This window comes from Tripterygium wilfordii, chromosome 11 (genome assembly GCF_013401445.1).
Source record: "Tripterygium wilfordii isolate XIE 37 chromosome 11, ASM1340144v1, whole genome shotgun sequence".
NCBI lineage: Eukaryota > Viridiplantae > Streptophyta > Magnoliopsida > Celastrales > Celastraceae > Tripterygium > Tripterygium wilfordii.
In genome coordinates this window covers 9,081,611-9,097,895 of record NC_052242.1, presented here as the reverse complement: position 1 = coordinate 9,097,895, position 16,285 = coordinate 9,081,611, and the positions used below count along the sequence as shown (strand labels likewise).

Here is a 16,285-nt window from a genome sequence, read left to right as displayed (position 1 = left end):
GTGTGTATATATATATATGCCCAAGTCCAACGTAATAGTAATATATATATATATATATGTGTGTGTGTATTTATATAGAATATATATACATATTACGTTTAAGTCAAAAAGTGAATAGTGTTTTATATATATATATATATGTATAATTGTCTAACATCTGTATTGATTTTCATATAGGCGGCACAACTTTTATCCGAAAGTCTTCAAAACACAGCGCTAAAGGAAATCATGTGAAGACTATCCTCAGTATTTTCAATCTCACCAGTATATTTTCACTACTATAAAGGAGGAAGAGGGATCACGGATACAAAAAAAAAACCAAAACATCACAAAACCAGAGAAGAAATCAAGGAGGAAGAGGAGAAAGAAATCAAGGAGTGAGTTCTTGAGTTTTATTTTCTCTTTTACAGCAATTTGCTCACATATTCTTTCTAGAATTTTGTGAGATTAATTGTTGGTTTTGTAAACCTAGTATGAGGAACTAATCCTCTTACTAGGGTGATGATGGATCCACTCTATTGTATCTAAATAAATTTGGTTTGATTATTAGTTTATTTATGTTATGTCAAGTGTTAATTAGCTATTCTTTATTGATAATTAAATCTTGATGCTTAGCTACCATCTAGGTTCGATTACCATGATGCAAATTGAGACAAATGCCCATGTCCAATTTGAGACAAGCTTCTTGCAATTAATACCGGAGTTACCTAGACATAAATGCCATATGCTAGGATCTTTGTGATCGCTACATAAGTTACCATAAATCCTAATGCATTCTTGATTGTCCTAGCCAATCCAAATGCCCATGGATGGTTGCAATTGAGAATAGACGTGGTAAGTCAGATGCCCATGACTATTACATAAATTAGGGGACTTGATCTTTGACATGCATGAATGAAATGATAATTGTCGGCTAAATAATTTAAATACAATAGAGTTGGTGAAATCGGATCCCTAGTGTTTGTTTATTTGTGTTAATTCTTATTTATTTTGTTTCCATTGATAATTATAAGAGTTTGAATTGCAGATATTTAATATTCAGTCCCTGTGGGTACGACACTCGTATTTGCCACTTCTATACTACAATTGATTCGTGCACTTGCGAGTATAATTTGGGTTTATAATCGCTATACTTTTAGCGGGTACTAAACTCCACATCAGTCACAATGGCAAACTTGTCCAGGATTACTCAATTTCTAGGAGAATCAATTGAGTCTTTCCTCTTCAGGTTCAAAGAAGCCAGACTTCAAATACTAAGATACCAAAAGGAGAAGTGGTAGCATTATCAGTAAAGGGCGTGCTCATCCAATTTAGAAAGAAGTTTAATGACTTAGACTTTCAAGATCTTTCACTTCTAGCTACCAACACGACCGAGGATGTCCACCATGATTCCCACTGCCATGTTGTGGTGATGAAGAGTTCTAACACAATAGTCTTAGCAACAAGCAAGAGGACGGTTCCCCATGATCTACCATGTTTGCACATGTTTAGATCGTTCCAAGGGAACTGGAGATGAACTGAACAATTCATTTTGTGAAGATGTCAGATTTGATGAAATTCCTTATCAAAAATATTTGGACTGACAGCCAAGAGTTTGTCAAGAAATTGTTTCTATATATGCGTGGCAGAAATAACAGGAAAAAAAACCTCTTTTTGTTTTTTGAGAAAGGGCAAAAAAAACTGCCCATCAATTATCATATTATTAGTTATATATTATTTGAAGGCTTTAAACATAAATATAATAATGAGATGATCTAAATCTAATCACTTAAAGTCAAATGGCATAATTAAATTAAGTGCTTTAATTACAAGGGATAGATGTACAGGTGGTTTGTGGGTCCCACTTTCCAAAACCCTCTTCAGACGGTGTTCTTCCTCGTCGGTTCGTGAAGATTAAGAGTGAGAGCGGTGATGTTGGTACCTTCAAAATTTTCACTTCTTCAACGAAGGGCAGAGATATAGAGGGAGAGGTGCTTCTTCAATTGTGTATGTTACATTAACTTCTTTTTTTCTTTTGTTTTTCTTTCAATATTAGGTTAGGTTAGGTAATTGACTTCATTTGTTCTTTGATCAAGGGCATTGGATTGTGCATTTCACTTTGATTAAGTAAAATTATAGCTCATTCATTTTGGGTTTCTGAACTGTTGCTGCTGCTTGTATCACTCATCTTATGTTTCATGATGTATGGTATGATTTCCCAAGCTCCTGCAACTCTTGGACCCGTTATGAAATCTTCTTGTGTTTTTCAAATTAAACAAACAATTGGGTTTTTAAAAGTTTTGCATTCGTGGATTTATCTTCTTATCTCTGAAAATTAGCTGGTAAGTTGTTTCTGGTCATGTTGTAACAATATTTTGTTGGAATTTGGACTTTTTATCGGCAGCAACATTCTGGATGTGACTGCTTTTTTTTTTCTTCACATTTTCCCAATCACCAAGGTAGTGCTGTGTACTGAAATTTTACTTTTCTACTGATTTCTTGCAGTTTCCTGTGACTTGTTTTGGTTGACGGTAGAAGGTGAAAAAAGAAATAGTTGGTACAACTTTGGACAGTTGGGCATTTTAGATTTTGGAATTCTTCCAGATGAACATGCCACCTGATGGAAAAAATTTGTGGGTACATTAGATCTTGGGTTTCGTGAGACTGGTAGGGAGGAGCAAATGGGTTATGGAGCAATGTCAAGAGCATTAGCTCCTGTATTGCTGATTTCATACTTTACCTTATCGGTTATGGCAGTTGATACTGATTTTGTGAATTGTGTTTGTGATGATGAGGGCTTTTGGAGCCTCCAGAATATTCTGCAGTGCCAGAAAGTGAGTGATTTCTTGATTGCTGTGGCATACTTTTCGATACCCATCGAGCTGTTATACTTTGTTAGCTGCTCTGACGTTCCATTCAAATTAGTCCTCCTTCAGTTTGTGGCATTTATAGTTCTTTGTGGATTGACTCATTTGCTAAATGGATGGACTTACTATGGCCCCCACTCATTCCAGTTGATGTTGTCCCTCACCATTGCGAAATTCCTTACAGCCTTGGTTTCATGTGCAACTGCAATAACCCTATTTACTTTGATTCCCCTTCTTCTCAAATTGAAAGTAAGAGAGCTTTTCCTGAAGCAGAATGTGTTGGAATTAGGTCAGGAAGTTGGGCTGATGAAGAAACAGAAGGAAGCAAGTTTGCATGTCCGGATGCTAACCCAGGAAATCAGGAAGTCACTCAATAAGCTAACAATTGTGCACACCACTTTGGTTGAGCTTTCAAATACTCTTAATTTGCACAATTGTGCCATTTGGATGCCAAACGAGAGTAAAAAAGAGATGAAGATTAAATATGAGTTGAATTCAAGTGCTTCTAAAAATCATTGCCACTCTATATCTACGTTTGACCCAGATGTGTTAGTGATTCGAGGGAACAGGGGAGTGAGAGTTTTAAAGTCATATTCACTGCTTGGGGCTGCAAGTGGTGGTGGGTCTGATGAGGCAGGTGCCATGGCGGCAGTTAGGATGCCAATGCTTAATGTTTCAAATTTCAAAGGAGGGACACCAGAGCTGGTAGATACTTGTTATGCAATATTAGTTTTAGTTCTTCCACATACGAATTCAAGAGGTTGGACCTCTGAGGAAATGGAAATGGTGGAAGCCGTTTCAGACCAAGTAGCTGTGGCCTTATCCCATGCTTCAGTTCTGGAAGAATCTCAATTAACGAGGGAAAAACTAGTTGAGCAAAATCGTGCCCTGCAAGAAGCTAAGAAGAAAGCCATGATGGCAAACCAGGCAAGGAATTCATTTCAGAAAGTAATGAGTTATGGGTTGAGGAGGCCAATGCATTCTATCTTGGGCCTGCTTTCCATGTTTCAAGGCGAGAATATGAGCATTGACCAAAGACTTATCATCGACTCATTGAGTAAAACCAGCAATGTTCTTTCCACATTGATTAATGATGTGATGGAGATGTCAACTGAAGATAATGAGAGGTTTTCTTTTGAGACGCGTCCCTTTCAGCTACATTCTGTTATCAAGGAAGCTTCTTGCCTTGCCAAGTGCCTGTCTCTATGCAAAGGCTTTGGTTTTAAAGTTGATGTTCAAAGCTCAGTTCCCGATTGGGTGATGGGAGATGAGAGGAGGACTTTCCAAGTGATTTTGCATATGGTTGGATATTTATTGAATTCTTATGATGGAGAAGGCATGATTATATTCCACGTTGTTTCGCAGAGTGAAATGCTAATGTGGAGACTCAATTGTCCAGATAATTATGTGTCTGTGAAGTTTGAAATTGCAATTAACAAGGAAAGTTCTCAGTCAGAAGGATCAACCTCAATAGCACATTCATATGGCAAACAAGTTGAGCATGGCCGAAGCTTCAATATGTGCAAAAAACTTGTCCAGGTGAGTCCTCAAACAAGGAGAGGTTATTGCAGAGAGAGCGAGAGAGAGAGAGAGAGACTTTACAGGATCATTTCCAGTGACCTATGTACATGAAGAAAACCATTATATATACTTGCAAGTGCCCTTGTTTACTCTCTAAGTATTAGGACTTTTGTCTTTCGGCTAGTTGACATTTGTGTTTTGAACTAATTAGTAAACTAGCAAAGACTCCAGTCATAAATAAACAATAACAACGACAAAAGAACAATTACTAAATGTTTAATCTCGATTATTCAAAGTTTTTTTTTGTTTAATGTTTGTTGATAAGTTGATTTAGTTTGGCAACATGAATTTTAGTAAAAACCTATATAAGGGAGACTCCAATTAAAAATATGATTTATGATTAGCTAAGACACATAAACCCACTGGATGAGTCTGCAGGACAGCATTTGGAACCAAACGTTGATAGACTTTGCCTGCATTTAGGTTCGAAAAATCTAAATTAAAATTATTTTGTAGTTTCTTATTGTAATTTCTGCATTTGTTTTTGGTTGAATTGTTTTATTAGGAATTAGCCAGTTTGAATCATTTTAGATTGTTAGGACTTTATTTTATTATCTACAGTTAAAAAGTTCTAGTTTAGTAACTTTCATATTGGAGAATAGAATTTGTCATACTAGTATTTTGGCAACTTCTAATGTTCCTTAAGCAAAATTTCTGCAGTTGATGCAAGGTAATATCTGGATATCAACAAATTCTCTAGGTCTTGCACAAAGCATGACAATGGTTCTGAGGTTGCGAATCCAGCGTCGTTTTGAAGATTCACATTTGCCTCTGGAAATTTCTTGAAACAGCCAATCTTGAACTCTCAGTTCAAAGGCTGATGTAGGACAGTTGCAGGGATGGACAATGATGGCAAGAAGAGTAAGAGGCAAACCGAAATGGAGAGAGCCAGCAGTCTTTTAAATTTGGCTCCAGGAGTCATGTGAGTTACAAGTGGCTTTCAAAGAAAGAGCTTGCTTTATATGAACAACCGGATTCAGGTGCACCACTTTGTTTAAATCAATTCGCGATTGGCCCCGTATGTATTTTCAATAGCACATTTGCATTCCAACTAGCTGTTTTTGTCCGGGATTGAGCATCTTAATCATGCAATTAGCTCTGGTGAAAGTTCTTCCGGCGTTGCTTTGGATTGTCACAATATGCTTGAAATGGATTTGTTCGAATCTGCATTGAGAAATTCAAAGGTTCCTGGACAAATGGGAAGGAAAATACAAAGGGAGAATCCAATGGAGTCTTTTTCCGACCATTTGTGGTTTCACAATGTTCTCTCTTAAACCTTATGTAACCTCGAATTTTTCTTGGCATCTCCTAGGTTTTGTGCATTAATAATATTTCAATTTCCATTCAAGAAAAAAAAAAATGATTGTTTGAAGTGGTATATCTATGGTCATGCTGTTCTTTTATTTGATGAAGCTAAATTTTCATATTTATCATTAGCTCAAGCTTTTTGTAAGAAAGGTATCTTAAACAAAGGTTTTGTCCTAGTAGTTAAAAGAGTTATGGATAGTGTTCATGTTTCCACTAATATTATTAGCTGTGCTGTTGGACATGCTGGTAGCTAGGACCGGCACTGGCACATGTTATCAGCTTTACACTGAGAGGCTTACCAGAATGAAATGCTGCCAAGTCCGGTGCCAGAAATTCAGAGGTCAAATCTGGCAATGTGGTTTTGTTGCTCAAGTCTATTAAAACCGAGAGTTTGCTAAATTTCGATATCATGGATCTTCCTCCGCAAGATATTATGCTTAGTTCTATTTATGAACCATGAGTATTGGGTGCTCATGATAACATTTGGTCTTTAACTGAGCTTGGCAGGGAAATGGTAGAGTTTCTGCTTGCCCCCCACTTGCCAAGATGCTTTGGTGGGTGGAGAGTTAGGATGCATGAATGAGGTTTTGACAATTGTGTCAAATGCTTTCAGCGTTGGTGATTACTGAATTTCACAATCAAACTCAATCTTATCCTCTACATCAGATAAAGATGGAGATACAAAACTAACTCCAACAAACATCTCGTGATAGTTTGCAATCAAATTCTCGTTTTAATTATCCTAGTTTAAATTTCAAAGGCATATCTATCTCTATACCTTGTAATATGGATAAACATCACTATATATATGTGTATACTTTTTTTTAAAGGTAGTAGACTTGATCATATTAAGTTACCCAATAAATTGGGTAATTGAGATTCATAGGCACTTGAGACAACCATAAAGATGGAATATAACCTAGTGGACTAAAAAAACAAGAAGAAACTAAGAAAACACAAACACTAAAATGAACATCGCTAGACATTGCTGGATGACACCGTATTACACCATACCCTACCTAACAACTACCTAACGAGTCCGACTCCACCGGCGATAACAAAAATTGAACAAAAAAAACACACAAATTGAAACTTGGATCTACAACAAGGATCTTGGCTACCCCTTCAAGAAGAGAGGTCAAACTCCTTCAGATCTGAAAAGCTCATCACTAAAAATTTGAATATATGTCACTGGAGCACACCGGAAACGCTGATGATCAAAGATCCATGACAGATGGAGGAGATTGAAATTCGGAGAAGAGAAACCTTCCAAAATTCTTATTCAAACACAAAAACATAAACATAACAAAATTAAACAGATCTAGTTGGAGAAAGGGCATATCAAACCCAAGGGAAGAGGAGTAGAGATGGGCAAGAGGAAACGGGGGAGAAGAGGAGTAATGGAGAAGGAGGCAGTGGAAAAGGAGGAGAGAAGCCGGGAGAAGATGGGAATGGAGGAGAGAAAGGGAGGAGAGAGAAAAGACAGGGGAGGAGAGAGGCGGAGAAAGAAGGGGAGAAAGGAAGGGGGGCTAGGAGAGGAGAGTCCTCTCCTAAAAAATTTTTAGAAAGTTTTTTTTTCCTCTAGAGAGAGAGAGAGAGGTGTGGGGAGAGAGGTGTGATTTCATATACTTCTATACTTGTAGCCATATATACCTATTGTAAAACGATGATCAAATATAACGAGAATTATCTTGTCTCTTCATTGATTTTTATGGTATTGGAGCAAGTACTCTTAGAAATTCACAAGTCAAATTTTTATTGAATTTATATCCTTGTAAAAGAAGTTAGAATGAACTTCCCAAGAAGAGATCAAGGGCATCTACTTCTATAGGTGAACCTCAAACTTTAAAGAGCCCATGTCTAGTTCAGAAGCTTCATTTTGGAAAGAAGCAGTAAACAATTGAGTCAATCTTAAGTAACCATACTTGGAAATTGGTTAATCTTTCACCTAGACATAAACTAATTGGATGTAAATAGATCTTTAGAAAGAAGCTAAAGACTGATGGTTCCATAGATAAGTAGAAAGCAATATTGATTGTAAAAGAGTTTAGACAAAGAGAATGTCTAGACTACTTTGATACTTATTCATCGGTAACACGAATTATATCCATAAGAATGCTAATTGCTATAGCCTCGCAATTCAACTTATAGATCCATCAAATGAAAGTAAAAACTGCATTCTTGAATGGTGATCTCAACAAGGAGATTTATATGGAACAACCTAAAGGATTTAAAGTCAAAGAACAAGATAATAAAGTCTGTAGACTTATCAAGTAATTGTATGGACTTAAACAAGCTCCTACACAATAGTATGAAAAATGCAACGAAGGGATGATTCGAAATGACTTTCAGATTAATGAGTGTGAAAAGTGTGTGAACTCGAAGATTACTTCAAGTGGTTGTGTACTCGTATGTCTATTTGTCGATGATATGTTAATTCTTGAAAATAAGATTGAAGTTATAAAGCAGACCAAGAAGATGCTTGAGAAGAATTTCGACATAAAATATTTAGGTGTTGTTGACGTTATTCTAGGCATCAAAATTTTGAGGTGTTCAAATGGCCTAGGTTTCACACAATCTCATTACATTGAGAATGTAATAAAAAGGTTTAAAGATTTCAGCATGAGAGATGCGAATAATCCCTTTCTACCACATTTAACTCTATATATGAATATTCGAAGCAGTGTTAAATAGCTAGAATACTCTCAAGTGATCAAGACTTGATCTTGCATATTCAGTTAGTAAACTGAGCAGAAAAGTAAGTAATTCGGGTCATGAACATTGACAAGCGTTATTAAGAGTGTTGGGATACTTTAAAAAATCAAAAATTATGTTTTGCATTTTAGTAAGTATGCAGCATTACTATAAGGGTATAGTGATGCTAATTGAATTTCTAATTCTAACGAATCAACGTCTACAAGAGAATACATGTTTACCCTAGTAGGTGTCGGAGTGTTCTAGAAATCCTCTAAGCAGACATTGATAGCACGCTCGATTATGGAATTAGAGTTCATCGCCCTAGACAATGCAGGTGAAGAAGTAGAGTGGCTTCATCACCTTTTAGATGATATTCAGGCCTAAACCATTGCCTACAATTTGTATACATTGTGATAATCATGTGGCACTTGCAAGGGCACAAAATGTGATTTATAATGATAAATATAGACTTATTCGTCGTAGACACAATATTGTTAGGTAGTTACTCTCTAATGGAATAATTTCCATAGACTTTGTGAAGTCCAAGGAAAACATAGTGGATCCGTTTACAAAAGGGGTGACGAGAGATGAAACCAACTGCACATCGAGGGAAATGGGGCTAAAAGTTTTGACTGATTAGAAGAGTTCTCTTGATGGAAACCTAACCTAGTGATTGGAGATCTTATAGATTAGGTTCAAAATGACAACATAAATTTTGAGATATTCAGAAGTAAGAACTCTGAGTTAATCTCTTCCTATTCCTTAGATGCACGAGTGCATCCTACAACATTTATTTAGGGTACGCTATGCATTTAATGATTCTTATATCTTGAACATTCAGGTAGAGTATTGTAGGATAGTCTTGATAAGAGATCACCTATATGTGTGAAGAGTTGGTCGTCTCTATGAAAGTCCTTAAGGTTAGACTTTCTAAAGCACACATGAAACCCAAGAAGTTTAGGGCTGAAAGAATGAACAAAATCAATAACTAATATTGATCTGAAGAGACATTATGTGATGTTTATTGTCTGGGCTTACACAAACAATTGACGATTCAAGACTTTAGTTGATCGACTAGTTAAGTGGGTCCGATAGACTTTCACTATAGAATGTTCAAAGCGAAAGCAACTTATCTTTATGCAATGTTTATTCCCAGGCACACTCAAAATTTCCGAGTTAAAATAAAATGTTTTGTTGATCCATTAATGTAGGGGATTGTTGGAACCATTGAGGGTGAATGGCTCAATCACCCAGAGAGACAAGTGTGTGTTTGTAAAAATCCCACATTGAAAAGTTAGCAACATATTTGCTAGTTTATAAGTGGGAGTGTTGGACTTTATGTTTGGGCCCAAGGATATTGAGTTTCTTCTCAGATTAAACTCTAATCTCTTAATAGGAGATATAGTTCTTGTAGTGAACAAAATCTGATCACCACGTTCAACTGATGCTCCTTCGTGATATGGTCACCTGAATCCTGAAAACAAAGATTGTCAGTGAGCCCGACGGTCGTTGTTTGACCGTAGGCACTCCGACGCTCAAGTTAGCTTCCAAGATAATCCAGCTAGTGTAATCACAATTAGAGCTTAAAAAACAATACGCAACAATTTACCTCCTTTTATAGTAGAAGAGATTTACTTCATGTATAACTCTGCCAGAGTAATTGTAGGAGTTTCCTTCAATCAGTAAGTTGTTTAATTTAATTGGGAAACAACTCCTGATATCTTAAACCTGTTAATAATAACATGATTTAATATAGAGAATAATAATTAATAATATTATGCCACGTGTCTCGTCGGAATATTCCTCACAGTTCTAATTCGTGTCCAACTTGTAGTTAGAAAGGAGTTCTAATTCGTCTCAAACTATGGGTTTATAAAACCGATATGATGGACAACTTCTATGAATGACAAAAGCTCTCTCTCAAAAAAAATTTTCGTACAAAGCACAAAAGTTCTCTCAAAGATTTTTTTCATCAATTTTTCTTGACTGCTGCCGAGTTCTAGACTGTTCAAAAAGAGGCCTGAATCCACATAAGACTCCCAAATTTTTGGGATAAAGACTCGAATGATGATGAAAGGTTGTAGTTTTTGTTGTTCAAATTCGTGGCAACTTAGTGGCACGTCAACCATGAAGCGTTCAAAGCTTAAGGTCCCATCGTTTGGATCAAAACCTCATTTTGACATTCTGAAAATCTTTTTAGTGTATGTTTGGTCAAATTGTTTGTTTACTTCTATGATCAACTATTGAATTTTAAAAAATGTTTGTATAGAAATTTTCGAAGATTAATTAAATAAAAATGCTAGACAAAATGCAAGATCTAATAATAATAATTAAATAATTCAAAAATAAAATTTCATATTAATCATGTTTGGTTCTCGGATATCCAACTGAATAATTGATTATTTATAAAATACTTGTTTTTATTTTACAAATAAGTCAACAGCTGTTAGGGTTTTCCTATAATTTTCTCTAGACCTCTCTAAGAATATTAATATTTTATTTGACAATTTTATGAAAAAAAACATAGGTTTTTCCATCAACTCAATATCATTTATGAAGGTTGAATAAAAAATGTATTATCAGAAAACAACTAAATTTCCATTAACATTTATGAAAAAAAAATACTAAGTGGGACAATCTAAATACTTTTTAATTGAAAAAAAAGAATGAGACTATACTATCTTCCCTTTTGTCCTTTTTGTATTTTAAAAGAGGCATTTGTAGTTGTGACTAGTGTTATCAAAACAGAACCCGCGATAATTAATTTTGAAGGTTCAACCGGTTAGTTCGAAGGGTCAAAGGATGAACCGCACATTTTTTTAAAATAATTTTATTTATTTATAAAGAATAATAATTATATAATAATCTTCACTTAATTTACTCCAACTATTTATTTTAAGCTCAATTTGTCCTTTCACTTTTTTGGCCCAATATTTAGAGGGGTTGATCCATTTGCAAATATTTCAATCTTGAGTCTTATAATCATGAAGTGGTTATCTATTTATTTTTATTTTCTTTTGAACTTATATGTCCATAGATGTTATTGGAATGAATAAATTTAGGTAATTAAATTATTTAATATTCTTAAGAATATTTCGTATTCTTGTTAATCTAAATTGAATCTTAAAAATATTAATTTGTCCAACAAGTGCCCAATATTAAAGAAATTTGTTTGTTGAGAAGTGAAGGAAAGTGGGCCTACCACTTATGTCACTCACAGATAGATGTGCAATTGTGCAGAATTTGAAAAGCACGACAATCCCACATCAGAAGAAAATGAGCAAAGGGAATCATTATTTTATTATTAAATTTGAATAGGAAAGGTCAGCTACTCGGTTCAAAATTTAACCTATGAACCGTGTAGGTTTGCGATTCGCGGATTATCAGGGTTTTCTTGCAGTCTAATCCGGGCTTCTTGCTTGTTCGGGTCAACACATGAACCAACCCAACATTTCTTGAAAGCATTGGTTGAACCGGTCTGATTGGCGGGCCGGTCTGATAACACACTTGTGAGTTTTGTAAGAACCAAATAACTAAAACAACATTTGTATTGTGTTATAAATCGTAGTACATAATTAAATTTTATAAACCTAAAGTTTTATGATATCCTTAATTTCATTCTCATGTCGTCGAGTTGCATTAGAATTAATAATAAAATGACTGCAAATGCAATATCAGATATATTAAGAAGTCAATCATACTTATCATAGATACCTAATGCCCAAGAAGTGCCTAGGGTTAAAGTACAATATTTTTTTACATCAAGTAATTGAACCATTGGAAAATTTAACGGATGAACATTATCCATATAGAATTATTGTTGGATTTCGAAATTGCAATAGGCACATTTTGGGCGCAAATTAAAATGGGACCATAAGTCTTTAGGAACAGGTCTGTATTGGACAAACTTTCTTCTCTGAAAGTAAATGAACATAGTACATTTACGTTACAAAATCTTATATCGGGTGAATGAGAAATTGATCTCAAAAGTATACACAAGAATATGAGGATATGTTGGTGAAATAGACAAAATCCCACATTGAAAGAATATAAATTTTAAAGTGAGTTTATACCTCGCTCCTTGATGCCTTGGGCCCAAGGGCAACTAATTTTGTTTATGGAAAGGTAATTATCAGGGTTTTGAAAAACTAGGCTTGTACAAAACCCAATTTTAACCCGATCCAAACTGTGAACCCGACCCAACCCACCCAAAATCGACCCTTACCCGCAACCCAGACAACAAATACATTTTTAAAATTATTACCTGATCCACAAATGGATTAGATATAGTTTCATGTATATCCGATCCACATAACACCCTACCCGACCTCTCTTTAAATAAAACTTCACCGTTTTATGCATACTGAAATATAACACTTACACTTACACTCTGTCTCCCTCTCATGTCTAATGAGTCATTATCCATTTAACCAAGTAATACTCTGTCTTCTCTCGCATCTCGTCCCACGCCACCCTCATCTGATCTTCACCTCACATCAACGAATCTATGCTGCAGACGTAGAGTGAGTTTATGATGGAAGAACCACCGCAACTATTGCTGCTTCTTCTCAAGGTGGTCTCTCTCTTTCTGAGTTTATGTTATACATTGATGTATTTATTCAAGATTTGTTTATGATTTCAAAACCCTAACTAGTAACCAATGATTTCACAACCCTAACCTTGTATTTATTCAAGATTTGTTAATGGTTTCCTCTCTGTATATTTTTTCTTAATTATATAATGATTATGTAGTTACTTTGTAGTATATATTTCAAATTGATTATTCATGTAAAATCATTTGTTCTATGTGGGAGTTGTACCAATAGATGTGAAAGGTGTTGAAAAACATGTCCAGGATAAGTTACGGGTTACATAAAGTAACATGTACTAGTTTGGGTCGGATGATATACTTAGTCAAATCCGACCCAATCCAACTCGTGTACAAACCTAGCCAAAACACACGCTTGCAAGCGTTGTAGTCCAAGTTGTGTCATGCGCTTGGGCCTTTTTATGTGTCAATTGACTTTTTAGTCAATGGTTACCATTGACCACCAGACTTTGTTTGATGAAAATTTAAATTGATATATTTCAGACGGTCAGTAAAAAAAGTTGAAAATGCAACAAGTTTTATTGTCAAACTAAATAGCCTAGTCGGTTACAAAGTTTGTAACTGCAAATTTTTAAACGTTTTTTAAGACTATAATGTGATTTACAAGAGGAAGAGAATTGTAGAGGATTTTATAGTTTGAAAATTTAACGACCATATATCATATATAATAATGCATGTACTTTCAATAAGTTTCTCATGCATTCAAAAACAATTCAAAACTCATTTAGAAAAATAATTTTTCTAAAAATATTATGTAAGGCTCGTTAGACGAAGAGTCCTAATCACATCAGCACTTAGAAATTGATTTAAAATCCTTTAAAATTTTTCATTTTGTATATTAAAATCATGGCAAAATTAGTATTTTTATAATTTTGTAAACTTGAAAGAAAATTTTTAAAAATAATTTTTATATTAAAAATTTTCCACCGACTTGATTTTTCAAAACGTTGCATGCCTAAAGTACATGCTGAAGCGATTTAACAAACCATGAATTACTGTGAAGTAATGAATAGGAATCAAGTAGAAATTCAATGAAGTGAGTATTTAACACATACAGAAACACGTTACATAAAATTTTCAGAACAAAGTATTGGACACTAAAGGCCAATAAGCGATGAACCCCTACCTCGATTGCAGTGCAAAAAATTAAATATCTATCACGTCTCATCGATCTCCTAGAAATATACTGGCGTATAGCGGGTTAGTCTAAAATAAATTACTTGACTGCCAAACTGATCACCCTAGTCTAGCTTAAAATTTGGTCAAACAAATAAATTTGCAAAGCAGGCCAACTTTTTTGATTTATCAAATGTTAGACAAAAAGTCTATTTAAATGGTCAAGCCCAATCTAGTGGGACCAACTTTCACGATCAAGTCTGATTAAAAAGGGTCAAAATTGGATCCTTCACCTCCAAGGGTTGTCTCGGTGGACCAAGGGGTGGGGATGATGCACCTTGGTCTAGGAAACTTTTGTATACCGGCGGCGACATGCATGTCAAAAGCTTGAGATTGAGAAATTAAAATGATAAGCTTGTTATTGAAAAGCTTGAAAGCTGGGCTATATGTAGCCTTACAAAGAAACTGAGTGCAGAAACTTAAGCAAACAAAACAAACCCACATCTAAAATCCCTAGACTAGTGGGACTGCCCTAGAGACTAGGTCAACAAACAAACACTACCTCATATCCCAAACAAAAAGGGATTTTTAACAACTAACATGACTAATTCAAATAAAACACAAGTACTTAGAAAGTTCAACACTCTCCCTTAAATTGAATACCATACAAACATTCAGTTTATTGACCAAACACCAAGGAGATGACGAAACTTTTCAAATGTCTCAAGTTTCATAGGCTTTGCTAATATATCTACAATCTGATCCTGACTCTAGCAATGAGTCAACTCAACAACGCCTTCTGTTGTGAGATCATAAAGAAAGTGAAACCTAATATTGATATGCTTACTTCTTCCATGTAACACCAGATTTCTTGAGAGTTTGATAGCAGAAATATTATCGCAATGAATCAAAATAGGACCATGTTGAACATACCCCAATTCCTCGAGTAATCTTCTTAACCACACAGCTTGACATGCACAGGAAGCAGTTCCAATAAACTCGACTTCAGTTATGGATAAAGTGACCCCTTCCTGCTTCTTTGAAGACCACGAAATTGCTTCAGAGCTAAACATAAAAGCTTGATCTGAAGTGCTATTTCTATCATCCAGGTCCCCAACAAAATCATTGTCACTGTAGCCAACAAAGGCCTTACTGTCATTTTTTTTTTATAAAGAACACCAAAATTTGTAGTTCTTTTCAAATAACGAAGAGCCCTTTTTGCAGCTTGAAAGTGAAGTACAGATGGTGCTTCCTTGAATTGACTAAGGAACTAATGACATACATCATATTAGGCCTAGTAGCTGATAAATACATCAGACTACCTACAATCTGTTTGTAGTATATGCTATCAATTCTTTTTCCTCCACAATCTTTTGTGAGTTTGAAACCTTGGAAAATTGGATTATGAACAGGATGGCAATCAAGCATCTGAAATCTTTCAAGGATCACTTGTGCATATTTCTTTTGTACAATGAAGACTCCATCGAATGTTTGTTTAACCTCTAAACCAAGGAAGTAGCAATTCTTCCCAAATCACTCGTGTTAAATTCATCCATCATGGATTTTTTAAACTCAATAAAGATATCATCATTTTTCAATAAAAATCAAATCATTCACATCTAATTGAAATATTTGCCAAGAATTTTGAGCAACCAATGACGCCACTAAACGAATGATATCCAGTCTTGCAACTAGTGTAGAAACCTCAGCATAATAATTCAATATTCTTGCGTATACCCCCTAGCCATCAAACGCGCCTTGTATTTGTCAATTTCACCCTTTTCATTTTTTGTTTTGTATATCCACTTGACCCCAATTGTTTTCTCACCCTCAGGCAAATCTATTAATTCCCATGTCCCAATCTTCTCAATGGATTTGATCTCAGCATCCATAGCCTTTTTCCATGTGTATATTTTGATAATATCACATAAGAAAATAAGATCATTATCTACAAACAGAGCAAGGTGTGCAAGGGCTTCATCATCTGATAGTTCATCGCCTCGCACATAATCCATTAATCTTGCTGGTTTTGAGGCGTTGAGATGGCTGAACATCAATATGTTGGGACAATGAATTTAGTGGTTGTGCTGCGGTTGAACTGAGTGGAAGTGAGCTTACTGGATGGGCA

General features: G+C 35.2%; 1 protein-coding gene across 2 annotated transcripts; it reads left to right on the top strand.

Annotated features, from left to right (window-relative positions):
• The first annotated feature begins 1,835 nt into the window (after nucleotides 1-1,835).
• LOC120009529 (protein EIN4-like) lies at nucleotides 1,836-5,855 on the top strand. 2 transcript variants are annotated; one of them, XM_038860150.1, is made up of 3 exons: nucleotides 1,836-1,986; nucleotides 2,485-4,385; nucleotides 5,088-5,855. In XM_038860150.1, exons 2-3 carry the CDS (start codon nucleotides 2,661-2,663, stop codon nucleotides 5,211-5,213), a joined length of 1,851 nt encoding a protein of 616 aa, XP_038716078.1. In that variant the 5' UTR covers nucleotides 1,836-1,986; nucleotides 2,485-2,660; the 3' UTR covers nucleotides 5,214-5,855. The 2 variants fall into 2 exon arrangements, with proteins under 2 accessions (XP_038716078.1, XP_038716079.1); XM_038860151.1 differs by lacking the exon at nucleotides 5,088-5,855 and adding an exon at nucleotides 4,570-5,061 and having other exon boundaries at nucleotides 2,485-4,477.
• Nucleotides 5,856-16,285: the final 10,430 nt, after the last annotated feature.